At 39.4% G+C, this 21,210-nt stretch overlaps 1 protein-coding gene across 2 annotated transcripts in view; it reads right to left on the bottom strand.

Annotated features, from left to right (window-relative positions):
* Positions 1 to 17,188, bottom strand: part of BTAF1 (B-TFIID TATA-box binding protein associated factor 1) — a 53,395-nt gene extending 36,207 nt beyond the window's left edge. For both annotated transcript variants that reach the window (XM_062580075.1, XM_062580076.1), the window contains exons 1-4: positions 16,856 to 17,188; positions 6,601 to 6,724; positions 5,404 to 5,518; positions 2,750 to 2,896 (exon numbers count right to left, since the gene is read on the bottom strand). In XM_062580075.1, the coding sequence (XP_062436059.1) occupies positions 2,750 to 2,896; positions 5,404 to 5,518; positions 6,601 to 6,724; positions 16,856 to 16,869 (400 nt within the window). In that variant the 5' untranslated portion in view covers positions 16,870 to 17,188. The remainder of the gene's footprint in view (positions 1 to 2,749; positions 2,897 to 5,403; positions 5,519 to 6,600; positions 6,725 to 16,855) is intronic.
* Between the last annotated feature and the right edge of the window lie 4,022 nt (positions 17,189 to 21,210).

Below are 21,210 nucleotides of genomic sequence, written 5' to 3'. Positions count from 1 at the left end.
TTTCAGATTTGGTAGCTTGGTGACTGTTTTTTTTTTTTTTTTTTTTTTTTTTTTTGTGTGTGTGTGTGTGTGTGTGTGTGTGTGTGTGTGTGTGTGTGTGTGTAAATGTTCTCTCTAAAAATTTTTCTGCTGGAAACCCAATACCCAAGAAATTGCCAACAGCAGCAAAAAGCCTCAACTGATAACTCAGTCCAGTATCATAAAATGGTCAAGGCTGAAAGGGATCTCTGGAGATCATCTAGTCCAATCCTCCTGCTCAGAGTCACCTAGAGCACCTTTCCAATGATTGCATCCAGATGGCTTTTGAACACCTCCAAGGAAGGAGACTCCACAACCTCTCTGGGCAGTCTGTTCCAATACTCTGTTACAACCCTCACAGTAAAGTTTTCTCATGTTTAATATAATATTTGTATAAAGTTGGGGGTGGTGGTATTTGTTTTGAGTGTTTTTGTTTTTTGTTGGAAAGCCTGAACTTCTACTTTCTTTAGAAACATTCTTTCTTGTCAGATGCATAGGACCTAACTGCCCCCTCCCCTTTTGGCTAGACTAGAAATACCCAAAAGAATTGCAGACTGAGGCATAAACACAATTTTGCTAGAGTACTAGAATCTGTTTAAAACCTAATCCTCAAACTTGTGTCAGGCATGGCTCCTTTAGGAAATTAAAATCATAGCAGCTGCCTCAAGATCTTTGTGATGCTTAAATGAATGCCTGAAGTACTTAATATCTAGATTTTGGGTGAGTATAAGAACAGAGAATTTTAGTGTCCTAGCAGATAAACTCACTTGATGAGTTTGCTACATATAAACCAGAACCTGGAGGTCTGTCAGACTTCACATTATTTTCACGTGTGGTATGGAAACCAATCAGAAGTTTGGTTTTTTCAGTCACTAATGCCTTTGTAACTGCTTCCAAAGGACTACTGAAAAGCAATTAAGAGAATTTATTCCTATTCTGTTATCCACTGAAAGATTTTCAGAAATTCATAAGTAGGTGATCAATATTGATGGAAGTTCTGAGTATACACCGTGTTTGGGATACATCATTAACCCACTTGGGTTTTCTTTTATTGTAGCATTTAAGTGGCAAATTAGGAAATACAAACAACTTCCATTCTCTACAATATTTTACTTTCCTTGCACAAGTTCATCTTATGAAAAAATGCCAAAGACTAAATTCACAAATTCATTATTTGTCTTGCTTTATACATCCATTCACGCTGAGAACTTAAAGCAAAACAGCTGGAAAATGCAGCAGACAGACAGCCTACATATGTTTTCCCACAATTAAAAAAGCAAGATCTAAAGCTAAAGCTCATTTTCATTCACATGATTTAGAGTAGCATGTGTTGTGAAGCACTAGGATAAGTATCATACTTATGAACAAGTAAAATTTCATATTCCATCTAATTGTTTTCTGAACAGGTGGGATTTCATTAGAAGAGATGAGATTTGTAGAACATCTTATTAACCTAGCATAAAAGGTGGCAAGCAATAAAATAGTAGTGAAGCTTAACAGACAGGATACCGCCTGAATGTCAGGAACCATGGGTTCTGCTCCTTCCTGAGCTAGCAATCTTCTGTGTACCCTGCACAGAATGAATCATGCTCAGGGAACAAATGAATCAGAGCTATGAAGTCAGAGTGGCTTCTTATCTATAGCACCATTTCATCTGGTGCACAAATTGGAATGTGGACTGGAAGTACAGCAGAGTAGTAGGGTAAGGAAAGAACAAGAGTCTTTTAGATTAAAATAACTTAATGTCATTTTACAGCTATAACCCAATTCTCTCCACTAAAGAGTCCAGAAAGATACCAGACAAGTCACTTGAAGAGATATCTCTCTCTCACACACACACACACGTGTATTCTACATTTCTTATGAGCTTTAAGAGACACCGAAAGTGCAAGCACTCTGATAGAAAAGCACAACTCTTGACAGAAACCATAAGTTAAGTTTTATCTAGTATCACCACATTTTCTGAAAAAAAAGATTCTACTTCTTTTCCACTAGAACACTGAAAACTGAGCATCTGTAAAAGCACTCAAATGCCACAGCTATAAGCACTAGAGGAAAGCCTGGATTATGCTATAAACAAGGCCAGTAGCCACTGTCTGGAAGAAGAAAATAGTAAATATTTCGTTCTGTTCATTCATTCATTGCAACTGAATGCAAGTCCTATATAAAAAAGTTGTTAATTAATAACAATTAAGTATCTTAATGTGTACTAAATGTTTTAAATATTTGACTGTCTAAACTTGAAAGCCAAACTGCAGAATTTTTGGGGGGCATCATTTTATATGAGAAACCTTCATGCCTTTTAAATAAGCCACATCCTGCTAATTATATTTGGGAACATCGTTTCAATCAAAAGAAAGTGATTTATAGTTCCTACATCCTTAAAAATAAGGCTACAGAAATTCTACAGCAGCCTTTGACACTGCTTTTTTAACTCCCCTTCTTAAGGTTTTGTATATGCATACTAATTCTAATAAGCAAAGAACACTTCCCCCCTCCCCCGCAAAATTAATCTCAATATCTTACCACTGAGAATCTCAGAGAAAGTTATATAGCCATAATTCACTCTAACTCAAGAAAGAAAATATAAGCCAGGTATGTTGAAGCATGTTTCCTTCCTGTTATTTCTTAGCATTCCACAAAGCCATGCATGACCAGACATGACACAGCCAACACAAACTTTTTCAAAACACTAGATTTTCTTATCTGCAAGTCAAATATAAAGATATACCTGATTTATCATCTTGGACTTCAAACTCTGCACCAGCAGATCCAAGGAGAGATGCACCATGTTTCAACAACCGACAGATATCAAATCCGTCAAAACGTAACCGATCAGATGAAGGTGAATCTTCCATAGGACTTTCTGAGCCTGGTTCTAGACAGACATTGAAAATAATATTAAGAAATGTGTGATGAAAGTTGTTTTCTGTCAAAGCAGAAGCAGAAGAGAGGGAGATGAGGAGGAAGAAAGTCTCTCTCCTTCAAATGAAGGACCAGACATACAGCATTTTGATACCCAGATTTTAAAGGCTCCACTTCACAAAGAAAGGCTGAGGGGGAGAAAAGCAAAGCATTTTAACTGAACAAAACAAACAAAAAGCATCCACACTTGTACTGTTTTTTCCCTTAACAAGTTTCTCTTAAGATTTTGGACACTGACACACTAAAAAGATCTCTGTACATATATACAGCCAACTTGCAGTTTGAGCTACATATGGCTTACAAATAGTTCAAACAAGTATCACGCCAACACTACATCATATGATAAACAGCAAGGCATCCCTGGCATGGAAGCTGGAGAGTAGTCTTACCTATCGCTATGGGAAGAAGCCAGCTACCAAAGGCTGCTGAGGACTAGTTTATCAACGCTTCTCAAATCCAGCTGCAGATACAGCAGTGTCTATCGTCTCCTTGTTATGAATTCACTTCCAAAGCATCCCTCCGCTCAGCTCTCAAAGACTACTGTGCACTTTGTGGCTCTTAGCCGCATGCAGCTTAGCATGCAAAAAGATTGGTCACTCCTACATTACCTAGCATGCTCACATGCCAGTTGTAATCAGCTGTGTAAATACAGTTGTTGCCTACCAAAAAAGAGATTCTAATATTTAGTTTGATATGGTCCCCCAACACATTTATGAAAGTTTGCTGACTTACAGTAAATGAGTTTAATTACATACAAAACACTTCATACAAACTAACTTTTTCTTTAGGTCTGAAGTAATGTGGGTAACATTCCATAAAACATATGCAAAAAGGATTTGCAGCGAGCCTAAGAACTGAAATATTACTAAATGTACATGTTTTACAGTAGTCTGCTTAACTATTTTATCAAATTTAAATCAAAAACAGAACACAGCCAGTTAACTGTGTTAAATGCTACCTGTTTCTCAAATATACATAATAGCTTCAAATTTGAGAGGCAGATATGTGAGAACTGGGCAGTGTGTATTAATCTGGCGTTAGAAACAGCCACTGAGCTTGGAGACTGATCGGTTGCCTCTAAACTCCCATGTATAGAGAGAGTTTTAGAAGTAATCCTGGGAACTACTGACTGGTGAATCAGACTTCCATCCTTGGTAAGATGATGGGGTCTATAAATAAAGCTATTGAGCTTATAGATAAATATGATTTACTGGAAAAGAGTCAGCATGGCTCATGGAAAAAAAGCCTTATCTAACTTGATTATCAATGTCCTCAAAGAAATCCAGATAGAGTGGACACAGTGGAAAGGTGTATTTACTTTGTTATTTTTGTACATCTATGCAAAGTATATACATATAAAATACATACACATGTATCTTATGTATGTCCCAAGAGCTTTTGGCAGAATTCAGAATTTCATACCAAAAACTGAAGGAACTAAGTTACCACAGAATTGGGAAAAAGGTCCTTTTATGGACAAAGCTAGTAGAAGAACAGAAAAAAAAAAGGAGTAGGGCATAATGGTCACTTTTCAAGAAGAAAGAAGTCTGAGATTAATGCTGGAACCAGTTCTACTCAATGTCTTGAAGGTCAGGAAGGTCACTAAAACGAGACAAAGTATCTAATTTTGCCATACAGATAGCGGAACTTTGGATGTCAGTGCACTATGCACAGTTCTATACTGTGCATCATGAGGAGGATATAAGAGTGGGAGAAAGCACAGAGACAGGCCAATAAAATGGTTCAAAAGAGAATAGCTGCCCTGCAAGAAGAGACTGAAGATGCTGTAGTTCTTCAGCTTGGAGAGGAGAAAGCTGTCAAAAAGGAGAAATATGATGAAAGTTTATAAAAATTAAAATACTTTTGTATTATTAAAATAGTTAAAAAATATATTCATGAATTTCTGGAACCTGTGCCACAGAAGGTTGTGAAGGTAGACAGCATCAACAGGTTCAAAAAGGAATTAGACAAAAATCACAGACAATAGGTCCATAAGCAAGCTGTTAAAAGCAGCGGCAGGGCTATACCTTCTAACATCCTTAACACAACAATTTCAGATGCAGAGTGAATGCAAACAGAATAGAGTGCAGCAAGTGACCATTTCAACATCCTTAGAAAGGTGCTATAAGCAGGTGAACAGAACAAAGGAGAAAAGCGTCTGCAAAGTATCATAACAAAGTTAACTGGTTAAATTTCTCTTGCTTTGCTCGTTATTCCTTTTAAGTACAAGAGTAAAAGTTTGTGGGTACAGAGCACATGCGTAAGAATTTGAGAAGAAGTAAAGGTCAAGAGCATTGCTGTAACCGAATATGAACATCTAAAGCCAGAGAGGTTTACTACAGTCCAAACACATCTAGTGCTCATAAAAACAGAATGGCACAGTTTCCTTGAGAAGTCTCATATCACAGTCAGGTTGCATCAGATACACAATTAACTCTACATAATTCATTTAACAAGCACCTTGTTTTGATCTTGGAGTTGGATTCCATTCAGGTACATTTTTCACTATTGCTTCAACAGCCTGGCCAGCTGCAATACGAGTATCCCAGTTCGTACTTCTCAAATACACTAACACCTTGAAAGAAAGATTGTACAATGAATTAGGTCTTTTAAAAAAAGAAAAAAAGAATAAAAAAACACCAAGATTGGCTAAAAATACGCTTGTAGAACATCCACAAGCTGTTAAATACTATAAAATACACATAATGCTATGGATTAAGTCAATATTCAAAACACAGCAAAAAAAGGACAAGAATATATATTGAAAAAAAAAACACACAAGCAACCTTTTCTATTCACTCACATTGCTTAGTCATAAGCCTTGCAAATAGCAAGACAGTAAGAACTTTGAAGATGTATTAAGTCTCATCCATCAAATTTAGTAAAACCTTCCTTTTTAAGATGTACACTATTTCCTCCAGCACAGAGCTAAGCTTGAAACTGTTTTTGCTTTCTAAAAGAGAGTGTTCAAAAAGATTAATGGATCTGAAAACTTTGAAGTAATTTTATTGAAGAAGGACAACATGGGTCACCTTTTGCAACATATAATTCTCTAAACTAATTTAGCACTGTGTCTTGAATCTGGAAAAACTATTTGTTTCACTGAAAGTGGTTTGATATTCATGACTCCTTGGCCACTCTGCTGATAGCACCAATTGTGGTGAGGGCACCTGTTCAATAAGAACAGAATTGAGGTCACTCAGCTGTTTTCAGCTGTCAGACATGAACTATTTTTGGTGGTTTTACTGGACTTGGCCAGATTCAAGTCTGAAACTAATGGAAATGTTTCCATTTTCCAGCCCTTTTAAAGGCATGCATCCTCCTATATTTTTAGCCCTATATCATACAACTAACAATCTTTAAAGGCAGAAGCAGAAATTTTAAGAGGTAGTAGAGCTCCTCCTTATAGATTAAAAACTGAACTTAACAGGAATATCAATATTAAATACAACAGGAAACCTGCCTTGCATAACCATCTCAGAGGCTGACATAGCAGCAGGCTTAACAGAAGCAGTCTAATTTTCTTCAGTCATCTGTTTTCAGAGAGTACTGCAAAAGGCTACATTGTGTCTCTTCCCACATCACACACACACCTCAAAGCTAGTTTTATTCTTAACATTAAAAGTGTTGATAGAATGTTAAGAGAGAGATACTTACTTTAGACAAGAGGTTGTTCAGTTCATGAGGATGCAGTTTCACTACTTCCCCAAGTTGCTGCGCAGCTGCTTTTCTTGTTACTGGCGTTGTACCAGTGTCCAGTAAAATAAAGAGACGATCAAGCCTAAATATGATTGACAAAAAAGTTATGCTACTTAACTCAGTTGCTCCTTTCTATTAATATATCCCTAGATTTTTCAGTTCATCTAATGCAAATGGAAGAAGTGTTTGCCTTAAGACTGTCAATACACAGGCTGAAAAACATTTAATTTTCTAACAGTAAGTGTACAAAAATTGTTAGAAAGACTATTTTAAAAAAATCTGCAAAGTACAGGAAAATAAATTAAAGAAGTCCTTGTTTTGTCCTGAGGTAGGACACCTCCATTCTTGGAAAACTGTTAGGTTGTAAGCAGTCCTCAGCAACAAATTCTAACAAAAAAACAAGAGCTCTCAACTCCTCATATTGTGAATTATCATTTCTTTTGAAGACATAGCCTGTGATCTGTAACACAAGACTCTGTTTTTCCAGGATACCACAAATTTTTACTTTTCACCTGTTTCCCCCTAGATCTCTTGGGTATTTAAGGCCAACTCAGTTGTTTTATTTACAGTTTTGGAAAAAAAAAAAAAAAAAAAAAAAAAAAAAAAAAAAAAAGATGCTCCTGGGATTCCTTTGAAATATATAGGAATTTAGCCAGCAGATCAGTTTGCATAGTAACACTGGATTAGTTAAAAACATCTAGATAATCTATTTTCAGAATTTTTCTTCTTTAGAATTACTGTACAAGAAAGTAAGCAATCAAAAAAAAGGTGTTTTTTTTAAGTTAGGCTATCCAGATTATTAAATCAATGACAAAAGTGACAAATCTTCATTGCTGTTTCAATTTTAATTCAGGAAGTTAGAATTTGCTTTACAAAGTTCCAACTTTATCTATTAGTTACTGGGCAATACAGAGTCATTACTTAATAGAATTCTAGAATCTGTTCAGGTAGTACAATCAGAATTGCATCTTCTAGACTTAAAGTTAATCATTAGAGTGGCATTTTTATAGTAGCAAACAAAGCTGGAACTTATGCAGCAATGAAGCTCACCTAGATCAGCTCAATGAATTGAGGATGTAGATAACCTGAAAGCACCTCTTCCTAACAAAAAATATACTTTAGAATGGAACAAATACATGAAAAGGATGAATATTTTTCAGGATAATCTATTGCTACTACTTACTTTTCACTAAAATTGTTTTTACACATTAATTCCAAAACTTAAAAAAAATGCAATAACTTTAGAGAAAGGACACTGACATATTTAAACTGCACTTATTCCTGAGAGTCTCTGCAACAGTGCCTCAAGAGAACAGCTGTGCTACAGTCAAGACAATAATGTTGCAAAAATACAGATATTTGTAAAATCCAAACCTTCTAAAAACTGGAGATACTAGGATAAATACTTACTAAATAAATGTTTTCTAACTTCTAATCATTGCAATACTTCAAACATTTCTGACATTTTCCAACTCTGAAATAATTCTCTCTACCAATAAAATATTAAAATAGAGGTGCCCATTGCAATTTCTCGACAAAATCGAAGTTTCAATTGCTATGATTTACTAGTTAGTTAATTGTTCTAAACTTCCATAAAAATCAAAACCCAAATATTTCTAACCTAATGATTTTGTGGAGTTAGGAGGAAAAATAAAAGCTTTATAGATCCAGGTCTTCCAAATCTCTAATACTAGACAAACTAGGAAGAACATATCAGTTACTTAGGAACTTGTTACTTACCAGTATATCCTTAATAAGTTTCTAATAAGTAAAAACACAACCTAGTTTACAGCACTCAGTATTATTCAGTGCAAAATACACTAGCTTGCAGAGCTACCAGAGCTTGCTTTAGTGTGCCTATTCTCTCACTCTTAAACTCACCCTTTTCAATCTTCAACTCTCCATAAAACACCCATGTTCCATATCCTCAAAAAGCCTGTTAAGTAATGCTACCCATCCCTTTGACTACCAGAGAATTTTCTCCTCTCCAAATTCAAGCAGAATGTGCAAATTAGACCACTTCCTCTGCTAGAACTCATGCATCGACACAGGAGGAAACCACTGTAACGGCCCACCCTTAAACACTTAACTAGATTCGTAACTAAGATCGGAATTAAACTTATCTGCTCCTATAACCTGCAACTCTTGATGCTGTATTACCTAAAACCACAGAAGACGAACTGTAATATGCTTCGCCTGTAATACATGTGATTTTAAATTGTAATATGCTTAATTTCCACAGGCAATGCAAAATGAAGCAAAAGGATCCTTCTATCCTTATCTAACAACAGTATAGGAAGACTTCAGCTTTTAAACCCCAACAAAAGCCATGGGAACAACTGGCAGATAGAGTCAATGTCAGCCTAAAAGTACTCTTGGCCATATCTTCTCCACCCCAACTTCCCTGATACACAACTACCAAGCAGCTTTTTTTGGGTGGTGGGGTGGTGTTAATTTTAATTAACATTTTAAAGATTTTTAAATTAATAGAATGAAAAAACCCACTAAGCATTCTAAACAAAACAGTTTTGGGATCTGCAATGAGAGAAAAAAGTGAATTTGGTAAATTTTGACAAGCTTTTCATTTGCAAAATAAACTAACAGTCTAAGCTAGCTCTTAAAGCCAAAGAACTAAAACAGTTTTCTAATGGAGCATGGTGGTTACCTCACACGCCAGACAGTGCTGTAAGTATAGCACAGTGTGGTGCTCACAACTTAAATGTAACACAGAAGTTAGAATCATTATGGTGGGTAAACAGTGAAATGCTCTACAACATGGATGAGAATTTAAATTATCTTAAGAAAAGGTTCAACACAACCTATCAGAGACTGTTCTAAACACATGGATATCATAGGCAGACATGAGGAAATGTAGGGATTACTTAGGAGAAGAAAAAACTAAAGCAAAAACAGAAGAGATGCATTTTTTAACGAAAGAAAAATACCAATGAATGTCAAATGAAATAGATCTCTAAGATAGCTCTGCTGCACGTTAACTCTGCTGTAATTGTTGAATCTCAAATTAAAAATACAAAAGTCTTTCACTTAACTCGTAAGCAATAGTTTAGGCAATGCTTGTGACTACCACTACCCAATTCAAAGTCACTGATGGGAAAGTAAGCATAATCTACCTCTGCACGAACTCATGCTGTCTGAGCTCATTGCAAAACACTTTCCAGAAAGGTAGATACCTTTTTATCATTTGAAAAGCCTGAGATTTCTGATCACTGCATCTTGCTGAAGTATAATCTGTAGGAAAGAACTTGGAACAGCAGTTCAAACCTCCTAGTAAATTCTTATGAAGAGTTCATAAGTACTACATTCAACTGAAGTATTTTTTCTTTTAAAAACTACCACGTGGGCTTTTACACCAGCAAAGAGTTCACTGGAGACTTTTCTGACACAGAGGCACCAATTCAGTTGCTTAAAACAGGTGTCTTGTAGCTTTTGAGTCACTTCAAAATGAGCCATCCACATGGGGTTAGCAGACATGACACAAAGCCATGCAGGAGATTCTTGTCCTTCTGAAGTGGCAATACACTATACCACCTAAATGGGCACAAGACACCTAGATTAGGCAAGGGAATCCTCCCCACACAAATATGTCAACTCATCAAAATCAGAACAATTCATTAAAGCACACTTGCTTTCATAAAACTGACTAAGGCTTGAAATCTCGCCTCCAGCATAGAACTGCCTGAGAGGCACACTCAGGAATAACCAATAGCTGTGAAATTAGGAAATTAAATGGGAATGAGGAATAGCCATCCCAAATTGGCCCAGACTCTTCTACCACTTGGCTACTGCCACTCTAAAACAGTTTCTCTAACAGTCCTCAGAAGTATGGGTGGCAAAAAAGAAAGTATAACAGTAAAAAAATCCATTTGAGCTGCTATTTACCAGAACAGCTAGGCTGGCTAGGTTAAGGGGAAACATCATCTCTCTAACCAACACTAATGCACAGAATGATTATGCATATGGATTTCATTTAGTTCACTAATGGAGGTTTGTGCAAACTTTATCATTTCCTCCCCCCGATCATTAAAAAGTCTGTTGCTCTTTCAGCACATTGTTCTAATTTTTTTTCCTGTCTCCCCCCCACCCCTTACCCTCTGCTGGAACAAATATTTTCAGAAGAGCCACAACAAACTCAACAGCAGTCTCCAGACAGAGCTCTGTGATTCCATGTTTCAGTCACTGCTTTCTGATCGGTTTTGTACATGTCACATTAAACTAAAGAAGCAGCTGGGAGTAATAGCTGCACCCAAACACATTAGGCAAATGCCCAAACCAATGACCTGCTCTAATGTTCAATTCCTTGCTGTCTAAAGGTGTGTCTCCAAGAGGGGTGCCCTCCATTTGGAGGGACATCTACCCTAATCTTTGAAATGAAGCTGGAAATCAAAGAGCATGGAAAGCCCTTCAGCTAAAGAAATATTAGAAAAACAATAGCAGGAAAGCTAATGATCAGACTAAGATAAGGAAATTACCAACACTACTTCCAAAAACACTCTAAAAGTTTGCAATGATTTTTATAAATTACAAAAGGGATAGTGAACCGATCGGTCCTGCCAATGAAGTGATCAGGTTGGACTCTTCAGTTGTATCTCAAGTTCAACATGCCTGGGAGAAGTCCCATAGAGTAAGGGCCAGAACAGCTCACATCTAGGCTAGCATACTCTCCAGGTCATCAAAATTGAGTGACCATATAAAACACCCTAGTGGGATGGTCCCTGGAACACTCTAACCTCAAACTCTAACCAGAACTGTCTCAGAAAATTGCTAGTTGGCACTGACGTAAAGGAAAGGAAATACTCTTAAAGAGTTTAATGGTATGAGACAGATTCCAGGACACAGGAACTCAGCTAAGAACTCAGCTAAGAACTCCCAAGCACTTTTTTAGCATGGAAATATCCCAGAAAATTAGGAGTTTTAATTAAACAAAAATTGAGACTAGGCAGGGGTTTTAAGGGATGACGTTTCTGATATTCAGCCTAACTTTTAACGTAGATGACTTAGATCTTTTTGTTGACTAGACAATCCTTTGTTCAGAGGGGTGGTTCATCATTTGATCAAATCCTGACTTGGTCAGCTTCATGATTTAAAAGAATCCAAACACCTACTAAAGCATTTAAAAGTTAAGTAGTCAAGCTTTCCACTATTCAACTGGCAAGGAAGGAAAAAAAAAAAAATCAATGAATAGATTTCAGAACAAAAAAGGGAAGGACACACATAAAGAGTGGATTGTGATTTCACTTACAGGTGGGGGGGACGGGGGAATAAGCAGTTACGAAGATAGGCCTGTGGACAAGAGAAATCCTCATATCCTACAGAACATGTAATTAAATGAGTTCCGTCAAACTGATCACAATATTATACATTGCATATTCCACTGTCCTCCATCAAAAAAGCTGAGCACCAAAAATGAAGAACAGTTACTGACCTTGTATCGTAATACGAGGATGGAAGACTATAACAATGAATATGTGCAGAATTACACTGACAGTCTTAACAGATACTTTTCTTACTTTCTAACTTTACTATACAATCTAATGGTTTAAAAAACAGTAGTGTAAGTTGCAAGATAGCTCTATTGTTTGTGTATATATACATATCACTAATAATTCCATTTAGAATGTATACTGCACATAACATACGCCACAGTTTTAATTATAAAATACTATCAAATAAAATTTGTATATGTATCTACAGTCAACGATAGAACAAATTTCATCCCAACTTGCCCACCTTTTCACTTCAACACTTTCAGAATTAACTGAAGTACATATAAGAAATTACATTACAAAAATAATGAGAAGAGACAGCACAAAAAATTCAAACAGCTGTAGAGATACACAACTATAATACAAAATACATATCAAGAAGTGAGACAGAATGCTTTGGTACGAATTCCCATTTTAGCTGCTGGAATTGGTTACAACTCTTATCAGGGCGAGATTCGCAGTTTCAACTTTCATGCCAGTCTGGTAGGTGTCTTGAGAAATTTTTCAGCTCTACCTTATTTAGCCAGCAGCAGACACACTACTCTACTTTCCCTGCTCCTCATAAGAGTGTGGGCACTCTCTCCCCCTAAGAGCACTAGGGAAGGCAGGATTGCTGTTCAAGTCTTGGGACGCATCTCCAGTAAGGGGAGAAGTACACTCTCCTCCTTCTCCTTTTGAGATAAGACTCCTACAGTCTCATCAGTTAGTGTGCCTGTCCTAGTCTATTAGCAGCAGAGTAGGTATGACTACAAGCACTGGTAAAAGAAGAACAGAGTCATCATATTTTAATCAACATGCATAAGTCTAAGTAGCAGGGAATCATGCTTCTTGATCAGTTTACTTCTTGTCTTTCAAAGAGCAGCAGCCATGAAGTAATGGCTATTTCTTTAGGAAAAGTCTGCAATAACCCAAAATAATGTTTCCAAAGGTGTATGGAGGTTCTAATAGAGCCTTTCGATAATTCAGCATGTCAGAAATTCAGCCTGGTGCTAATGCAGTATTAAACTTGAGATTTTAGGTAAGTAATGATGCTACGGAGTGCAATTATTTGTTCTTGGGAAGTCACAACCCTACACTTTAAATGCTGAGAGCAATGTATGAGGCATACTTATTTGAACTTGCTTATTTTTAATGTACTTATTTTTCCTGGAGCTTTACTAAAATAGCCTTCCAACATTAAAAAAAAAATCTTTATATCAGAAAAGTGAGTTCCCAGTCTACATTCCTGTTTTTGCATAAATCTGAGTAAAGAAAAATACTGAAAACTCTAGAAGCTAGAATTAAATTCATATGGACCAAATCCAGAACAGCTTGCAACAGCAAGTTATTATACTTTCACATATTTGTTTAGGGAAGTGCCTTGAAATTCCCCTGAGGAGACTGTCTTTAAGATAACGATATTTCAGAGTGAACTTAACGATGCACCTATTCAAATCAAAATTATCCACATTTTAAAAACATGTTTTCTTCATACTGTAAAAACTCTGAAAAATACGAGAAAGCCATTACTAATAGCTTTGGTGTTCAAATAGTGATGCATGAGGTGCCTTTAAACATCCAAAAGAAACTGAAAACAGCTTTTTCTTGTAATGATTAGTCAAGTTCATTTATGTGTGACTATTTAGATTAGAAACTGAAAAGTATCATCAATATTATCATCTACTGAAACTCAGTCATTTTCAGTAGTTTCAGAAAATTATAGTTGTTGCTATTCTCAGTAAACTGGTACTAATATTTTTTCCATCTAAATTATCACCAAAAGATTACTGATAAGCCGTTGCATTTATGCACTTGAACTATGTGCATACTTAGTAGGAATGAAGCTGAAGTAAAACTTCTCACTTCCTGTTCTTGGTTCCATTAAGAACTTTCTTTCTCTTTAAATTAGCTGTGCAGACTTAGACTGGAGACAAAAGAGAATGCCTATGAAGTTAGTTCGTGCATTTACAGGAAGAAGGAAAAAAAAAAAACAATCTTCCCACTCACTAATACATATTTTGAGAGGATGATTTTCATCATTTTTTGATGAAGAGCATACATAAAGAAATGAGCATAAAAAAAACCCCCACTATTCCACACAAAGTCTTTTGATATGAGGTATCTACTGTTCTGCTTTTAGGTGTATCCTCTAGTGTATCACCACAGAAATGTTATATAGTAATAGGTCTTCTGTCTATAGAAGAGAAGAATCTGATAGAACAAGCATGTACACATCACGCAGATTAAAGTGTCAGAAGCCATTAAGTTATTAATAGCACAACTGCAAACTTCCAATCTAGTTCTGGAAGATTTCAAACCATTTCTTATATTTGTTCAGATCTTTCTGAATGGACTATGATTTTAACAAAGGCTTCTTCTTGCCCAACAGAAACTAAACTTTCCCAGGAAAGTAGCCACTCGAAAATGGACTTTTCAGAATGTAAAAACACACCTCCCTCACCTCCAAAAATAGTTTTTAAATTAGGTTCCAATACACAGCTAACCCTGATGAAGTTTTTGTTTAATAATAGTTAATGGTTGGTATGTACTCCTTGGAGAAAGATTAATTTGAAAAACCTTGCTTCTCCCTCACTCCCCACATTTGTATAATTAAAATCACTGAACAGTGAAAGGTGATGTTGGCTCTTTAAAAATAGAGGTAACTGTAACAAGAGGACAAGTTTAGATCTCTACAATTAAATGGAATTGGTAAAGAAGTTAACAACCACACCCTGTACAAAAAAAAATGTAGTTTTGCAGTATAAGTGTACAAAACAAGTATCTGTGATGAGTTTGAAAGAAAAGGTTCTTAGGAGTTCTATGTTCTGAAACAGAAGTTATTGATGACAAGTTTTTTCTATTTACAAATGCAATAGTGACAGTATAATATCAGGGTTCCTGTAGTCTACCAGCTGAAAGGTTCATTTGTCAAGAGTTGCTATATACATTCAAAAGGACATAGACAGGTTTTGCTGCATTTATTAAAGGAATATGTCTAAGGCCAAAATTTATATCGTATCACTTCTAAAACAAAGTTTGAAGATCTCCAAGAATAACTAAGGTGTTACAGTGTTCCAAAATATGTAATTCTTTTCAGGATTTATGTGTGGAATTGAAACAATTGCACACCAGGTCAAAGACTCACAAGTATTGTGGCACTTACACTAAAGCTCCACTCCTTACCTTCAACTTGTGTCACAGTTTCAAGGTTGAAACTATACACTAAAGCAATGTGTATCATGTGACAACACAACAATTAAAAGACAATCAAATTTTTTGTGCTTCTCACTGAAGCTTAAAAGTGATCCTTGTTCAACACGGAAATTTGTTTTCATGTCAGTTACCAGATCGGAACAGGTGTACCTGCACCTTTGCATAACACACCTCTGCCTTCCACGAAAGCAGTGTGATTTCATAAACACTGGTAAACTAGATTTGAAACTAATCTTCACAATAGACACAATACAACCTCAAAATACAATCTATTCAGTTATATCTTGATATTCCAGTTAGCCCCTATGCCACATGTACCTCAGCATAGTTATTTAGGCAGACTGCCCCAGATATAATGAAATTAGATTACTACTTCACATGATGGCTTACACTAGTACTTTAATATACTTGTTAGACTTGTTAAAGCAATCGCTTACCATTTTCAAGTTCTTATGGACAGCTTAGGAAAAAACTCCCCAGCACATAGTATTAAGTTAAGATTAAAAGGACTAGTACAGAATAAGAAACAAGAATATTTTGCATAAGCTTTCAAGTCTCAAACTAAAGCATCTGCTACTAAAAATCTTAAAAAGCAGATTGTTACCATAAATTTTCAGTAGTAGTTGATTTTCATCATGTGCACCTTTATTCTCCTACAGAGAATGGTGAGCTTTTGTGCTATAGTCTCAATATACCACTTCATAAATAGAATTTACTTCTGTCATAGCACTTCAGAAGTACATAGATACTACCAACACGTGACTTGAGGCTAAGCTATCACAAGGTTAATTTGGATTTATGGTTTCAACTGCTCTGTTTGGAAGCTTAGCATGCCCATTCCCCCCCCCCCCCCCAAAAAAAAAAAAAAAAGAGAGAGAGAAAAAAAGACAAGAATTCGAATTAAGTGTTCTTGTAAGACAGCTCCATTACCATACGCCTCTATATCAGTGAATTCTTTAAACCCTGGCACACCCTACTGCACATGTGTGTAAGCAGATACTATCCAACATCTTGAGGCAGAGCCAGAACACACCAAGCGCTTTTCTCCATGAAAGCCTGCTTTATTCCTGTCACTTTGCAAGTAATGGCTCTGAAAAGCAACAGGGTATCTTGCCAAAACCGGGGGACTCGCATCCTTACCCCCGATCCCCGCTGCTTTACCTCGGCCAAGCAACGGCCGGCAGGACCAAGGCGCCGGGGGCCTGCGACGCCCCCGGCAGGGCCCGGCCGAGCCCGGGGCGGGGGGGGATGGGGGGTGTAAGGGGGCTCCCCGTGCGTCGGGCCCAGCAGCTACCGCGGCCGGGAGCCAAGCGCGGGCTCCGCAGCGCGCAGCCGCCCCCGAGCCCCAGCGGGGCGGCCCAGGCCGCCGAGGAGCGGCGAGGCCCCGGCGGCGACAAGCGGGGCTCCCAGCACCTCTGCGTCCCCCTCCCTCCCTCCCCCCGCCCCCGTCCCCACCACAGCGCGGCCGCCCGGCCGCCGCCGGCCTCCTTCCCCCGCCCTTCCCCGCTCCTACCGACCTGGAGACGGCCATGGCCGCCGGAGCCGCGCCTCGCGGGGGGCGAGCGGCGGGGCAGCAGCGGGGGCCGGCGCCGCTCTCCCGGGGAGCGCAGCGCAGCGCACGGCCTAGCTCGGGCCTCTCGGGCGCCGCACTCGGCCTCGGCCCCGCCGGCGATCCGCGGGGAGCGGCTGAGCGCGGCTGGGGGCGGCAGCGGTCGGGGTCTGGCTCCCGCCGGGGGGGCGGCGGCGGCGCGGCCCGGAGCGGTGCGCAGCCCTCGGAGCGCGGGTTAAAGCCTCTATTCCCCCATCGCCAGGGCGAAGCCCAATGCCTGGTTTTATACGAGCAGCCATCTTGTATTTATTCCCTTCCTCCATGATAGCCGCTTCCTGATTGGCAAGAGCGCCCGGCCGCAGCCAATAGGAAGCGCGCTTCTAAGAGCTGGGAGGGAGGGCGCATAGAGCGCCCGGACTGAGCAGGATCTGCCATGGAGCCTGCCGAGCCGGCTGGGCGGGGGTCCGCAGGCCTCCGGCGGGCAGCACCACTTGCGCGGGGGGGGAGGGGAGGAAAGGTTACACAGGAGAGCGTCCCACTCTTCTTCCTCAATCAGGGAGAGAGGCGCGAGAAGCTAAAATGTTCGAGCTTTCTTGCCAGCTCCCCGCGTGGGTGAAGCTTTCCGTCCGCTGCTCTGGCGGAAGAGGAAGACTGGGGGCTGCATGAACACCCGGCGCCCCCCCACGGGCGAGGTGAGCTGTCCCTCGGCCTTCGCCCCGCGCTGCGGCGCAGGCGGCGTGGCCGCTCGGCTCCGCAGAGACTACAGCTCCCGGCGTGCTCCGCGCGGGGACGGCGGCCTGGGCGGCGGGCGGGCGCCGCGGCCTCGCGCCCGCTGGGGAAGCGGCCGTTGGGACGCGGTGCGGCCCGCGCTTCTGTGAGGAGCCGGGGCCAGCGGTCCGCGGCCGGGCCGGCGCCCCGCCGAGGCGGCCTGCGCCGCGGCTACGTGCAGCCGTGTGATAACGGTGCCACCCGCAAACGAGCGAGGGGCGGCTGAGCTGCTGCCTCCCCGAGCCGCAGCGTTTTCTTCCACTTTCTGCCGTTTCTTTTTTCGTTAATACAGCCAGCACTTTTCCAGCAGCCTGCCTGAGCTCTTCAGGCGGCTTGTAAAGCACTTAAAGGTCACCAGTGACCTACGCAGCCTTCTCCTCCACCAATTGTGCACCTTGCACAGCTTGCCAGAGATGCCTTTAACGCTTGGAGAGGAGTAATGGACTTTAAAATGCGGGCTATCAACTCTAGAGAAATTAAAAAAAGATTAATTAGAAGAATATTTGAATAATTATTTAAATTAATGATCACAGGGATGTAAATTTAGCTGATATATGTAACCTTTCTCATGGTGGGGAGAAAACTTTTTTCTTTTCCATAACAGGCATGAACTTGCATAAATACATGAATTTGCATAATATTGTATGATAATATAGTTTCACCCAAAGCCCACAGTGGCGCACTCAGTTGTTAATTTCATACCAAATTATTCTACAGATTCCTCTCCTCTCTCCCAGCTTTTCTGCTGAATGGTACTCACTCCATACAGTTTGCCTTTACCTCTAGTAGTTAATTCTGCATATATGTATTCCACCCATTCACCCCACCAACACATACATATTCGAAATAAACATACTAATTCCATGCACACTCATCATCCTTTTACAGTTCTATAATGAAGACACTGGTACCTAATGCCTCTATCCCTTTATATACACACGGGTCCAGCTTGTAGCAACAACCTGCAATTTGCTAGAATTCTAAATGGAAGAAGGCCTATATCTGAATCTTCTAAAAGGGCCTGCCTCCACGCGTATAAACACTGTTAAGCAGAATACCATTTCCCTGTCTTCTCTTGTCCTTTGGTGGGAGACTCCATTGTGGCTAGGAGCTGGTGTTGAAGTGGCAACTTCAGAAGCGCCAAACCATCAGTATGAGTCAGCCCAAGGCCTCCACATCACAGAATGTGGCCAGAGCAAACCGCAGACTTCGTTTTCTGTGGTAGAAACAGCTTTTAGCACAATACTAGGCTCATAGGCCCAGATAATGCATTTTCTCCTCCCTGTCATGGCTTTCATCTATTAACTTCCTTCGGGGAATAGCTGTTGACACCACCTAGTCCTTACAAAAGACCCTCCTGCCCACCCAGATCAGTAACTGGAGATCCCTGGACTACAAACAACACTCTTGCTAGTGCTGTCAGCCACTGCCCTCTCCCCACAGTTGGATGGTCTGGGGGTTATCTTGAGGTACCTTCTCCTCTCCCATATGTTCTGCAGCTTGAAAAACACTGTTGTATGCTACACCCCTTCTGCTTTTCCACCATGAAATCAAAACCACAAACAATGAATGCATGTAATAACATAACAACATGTAACAGCACTAAAATCAGTGACTGTACTTTGCAAACTTGGTACTGCTCAATGGAGGTAGTGGGAAAATCTAAAATTTTGTCCAACCTGTCACCAACACAATCCCTTCTTGCAGCCTCCTGTAACACAGTATTATAAAAAACTACAGCGGGTTTAGCTGGATGCCAAGAGCCTCTTACTGAAGCACTTCAAAACTACCCACAGCTTCCTCTCTACCATCATATGACCAAGAAATACACCTCTATGAACCTGTAGCTAAGCTGTCTCTCATCATGTGTTGCAGGTGCACTCTGTGGTTGGCGAGTGAAAGTAGTCTCTAACTCATGATCCAAGGCATGTGTGGCATACATGCCCATCCCATGTGTGTTCATTTTTGCACATGATGGGATGCTTGCAGCTTGGCTGCGTGATGGGGAGGAGAGGCAGGCATTCAGGGTTGGGAGAAGCAGGGAGAGTGAATAAATTGTTCATGCATGTTAGATACTGTTGACAAGGATATACAGCAAACATCCTTGATAACATTTGCTTGTTTGTTTAGCCAGCAATCATCAGCCATTCTCTCCTGCTGTGGGCGTTATTGAAACGACCCTCAGGTGCTATTTTCAGTACCTCAGTAATTCTAACATCCTATTTCATCTTAGGTTCCTTGAAAACATTTTTGTGCATTGTTTTAACAGCAGTCAAGGCCAAGTGACCATCAAGCATGAAATAAAATTTGTTTTGAACAAGTCCATAGGGCTTATATTGTCCAATTAAAAAGTGCTGTGAAAATATTGATGGTGGATCTTATGGACATAGGCAGGCATTTCAGTACTGGCTGAAATGACGATAAACTGCAGTCCAAGCTAAGCAATCTGCAAAAGACAGAAAGAATGATCTGTTACTTACTTAATAACAGGCATCCTGGACTGAAGCACAATTCATTTAAGTTTCACACCATATATTTTTGCGTTTTGTTGTGACATTTATATACAGCAACTCCTTACTTAATTGTTCCCCTATGTCTTCTGCTAAATCTTTGTCCTATACTCTATGAAAATTTCTTCTTTATGTATCATCTGTTGACCTGCTCCATAAGTCAATCATCTTTGCACATCTGTTTTCTTTTGACCCATTTTCAAGGTATATCTACGCATTTTCTTCCATTTCTTTCTACATATGTTAAAAGAATCAACCCTGCAAATCTGCTGTGTGCCAGTATGCTCAAACCCCCTCTTAAATTAAATAAAAATTTTAATCAGTTGGTATGTTGTGATCATTATTTCTTGCACTGATCTCAATTATTTTTATTCCAAGTTCCTCCTCCTATCAACAGTATCCATCTATGAACTCTTATTACTCAGTCTCCAGATTCATAGCAATTGAAACTTTGTTATGTATGTCTACAGAGCCTAAGAAAAAATGGTGCAGCCGTCAAGTGCTACAGCTGTGCAAATAATAGTGTCAGAGGCAGAGTTTTCTATTAGAATTCCTTCTGATTAGACCTGATATATCATAATCTCCTATATGTTCTAGTCTTCTGTTTTTCCAGTTAGCTTTTCTTGTCCTGAAAGTTTGTAGGTTTGTATTGCTTAGGATCACGCCAACCTCTCTTTAACAGTAGGTTTAACATTTTATACCACCAGTCTGGTATAACAGATGATTTTTGTAACAGCTTGCATATATTTCAGTGGCTCTTTTATTTCATTTTTAAACCCTTTGGAAATCTCATCTGAATAGAAGCTAGTCTTAGAAGCTTGCCCTTTAGCAGATTGTTCAAACATTTCCTCTGCTAGTATTTTAATCAGTGGCATTATTTTATCTTTATTATCTGGAAAAAATTGTTCTGTGATAAATTTCTTCATTATAGGCTGATGCAGGTAAACTGTTTCTCTGCAACATGATGTTTCTTAATTATGCCTTCTGTTCTGAGGTCTGCAAACTATCTATCTCATAAACTATTCTGACATACTTTAAAATTCTT

The sequence above is a fragment of the Rhea pennata genome, chromosome 7 (genome assembly GCF_028389875.1).
Source record: "Rhea pennata isolate bPtePen1 chromosome 7, bPtePen1.pri, whole genome shotgun sequence".
Taxonomy (NCBI): domain Eukaryota; kingdom Metazoa; phylum Chordata; class Aves; order Rheiformes; family Rheidae; genus Rhea; species Rhea pennata.
Note: the sequence above shows the minus strand (reverse complement) of the source record. Positions and strands in the feature narration are given on the sequence as shown.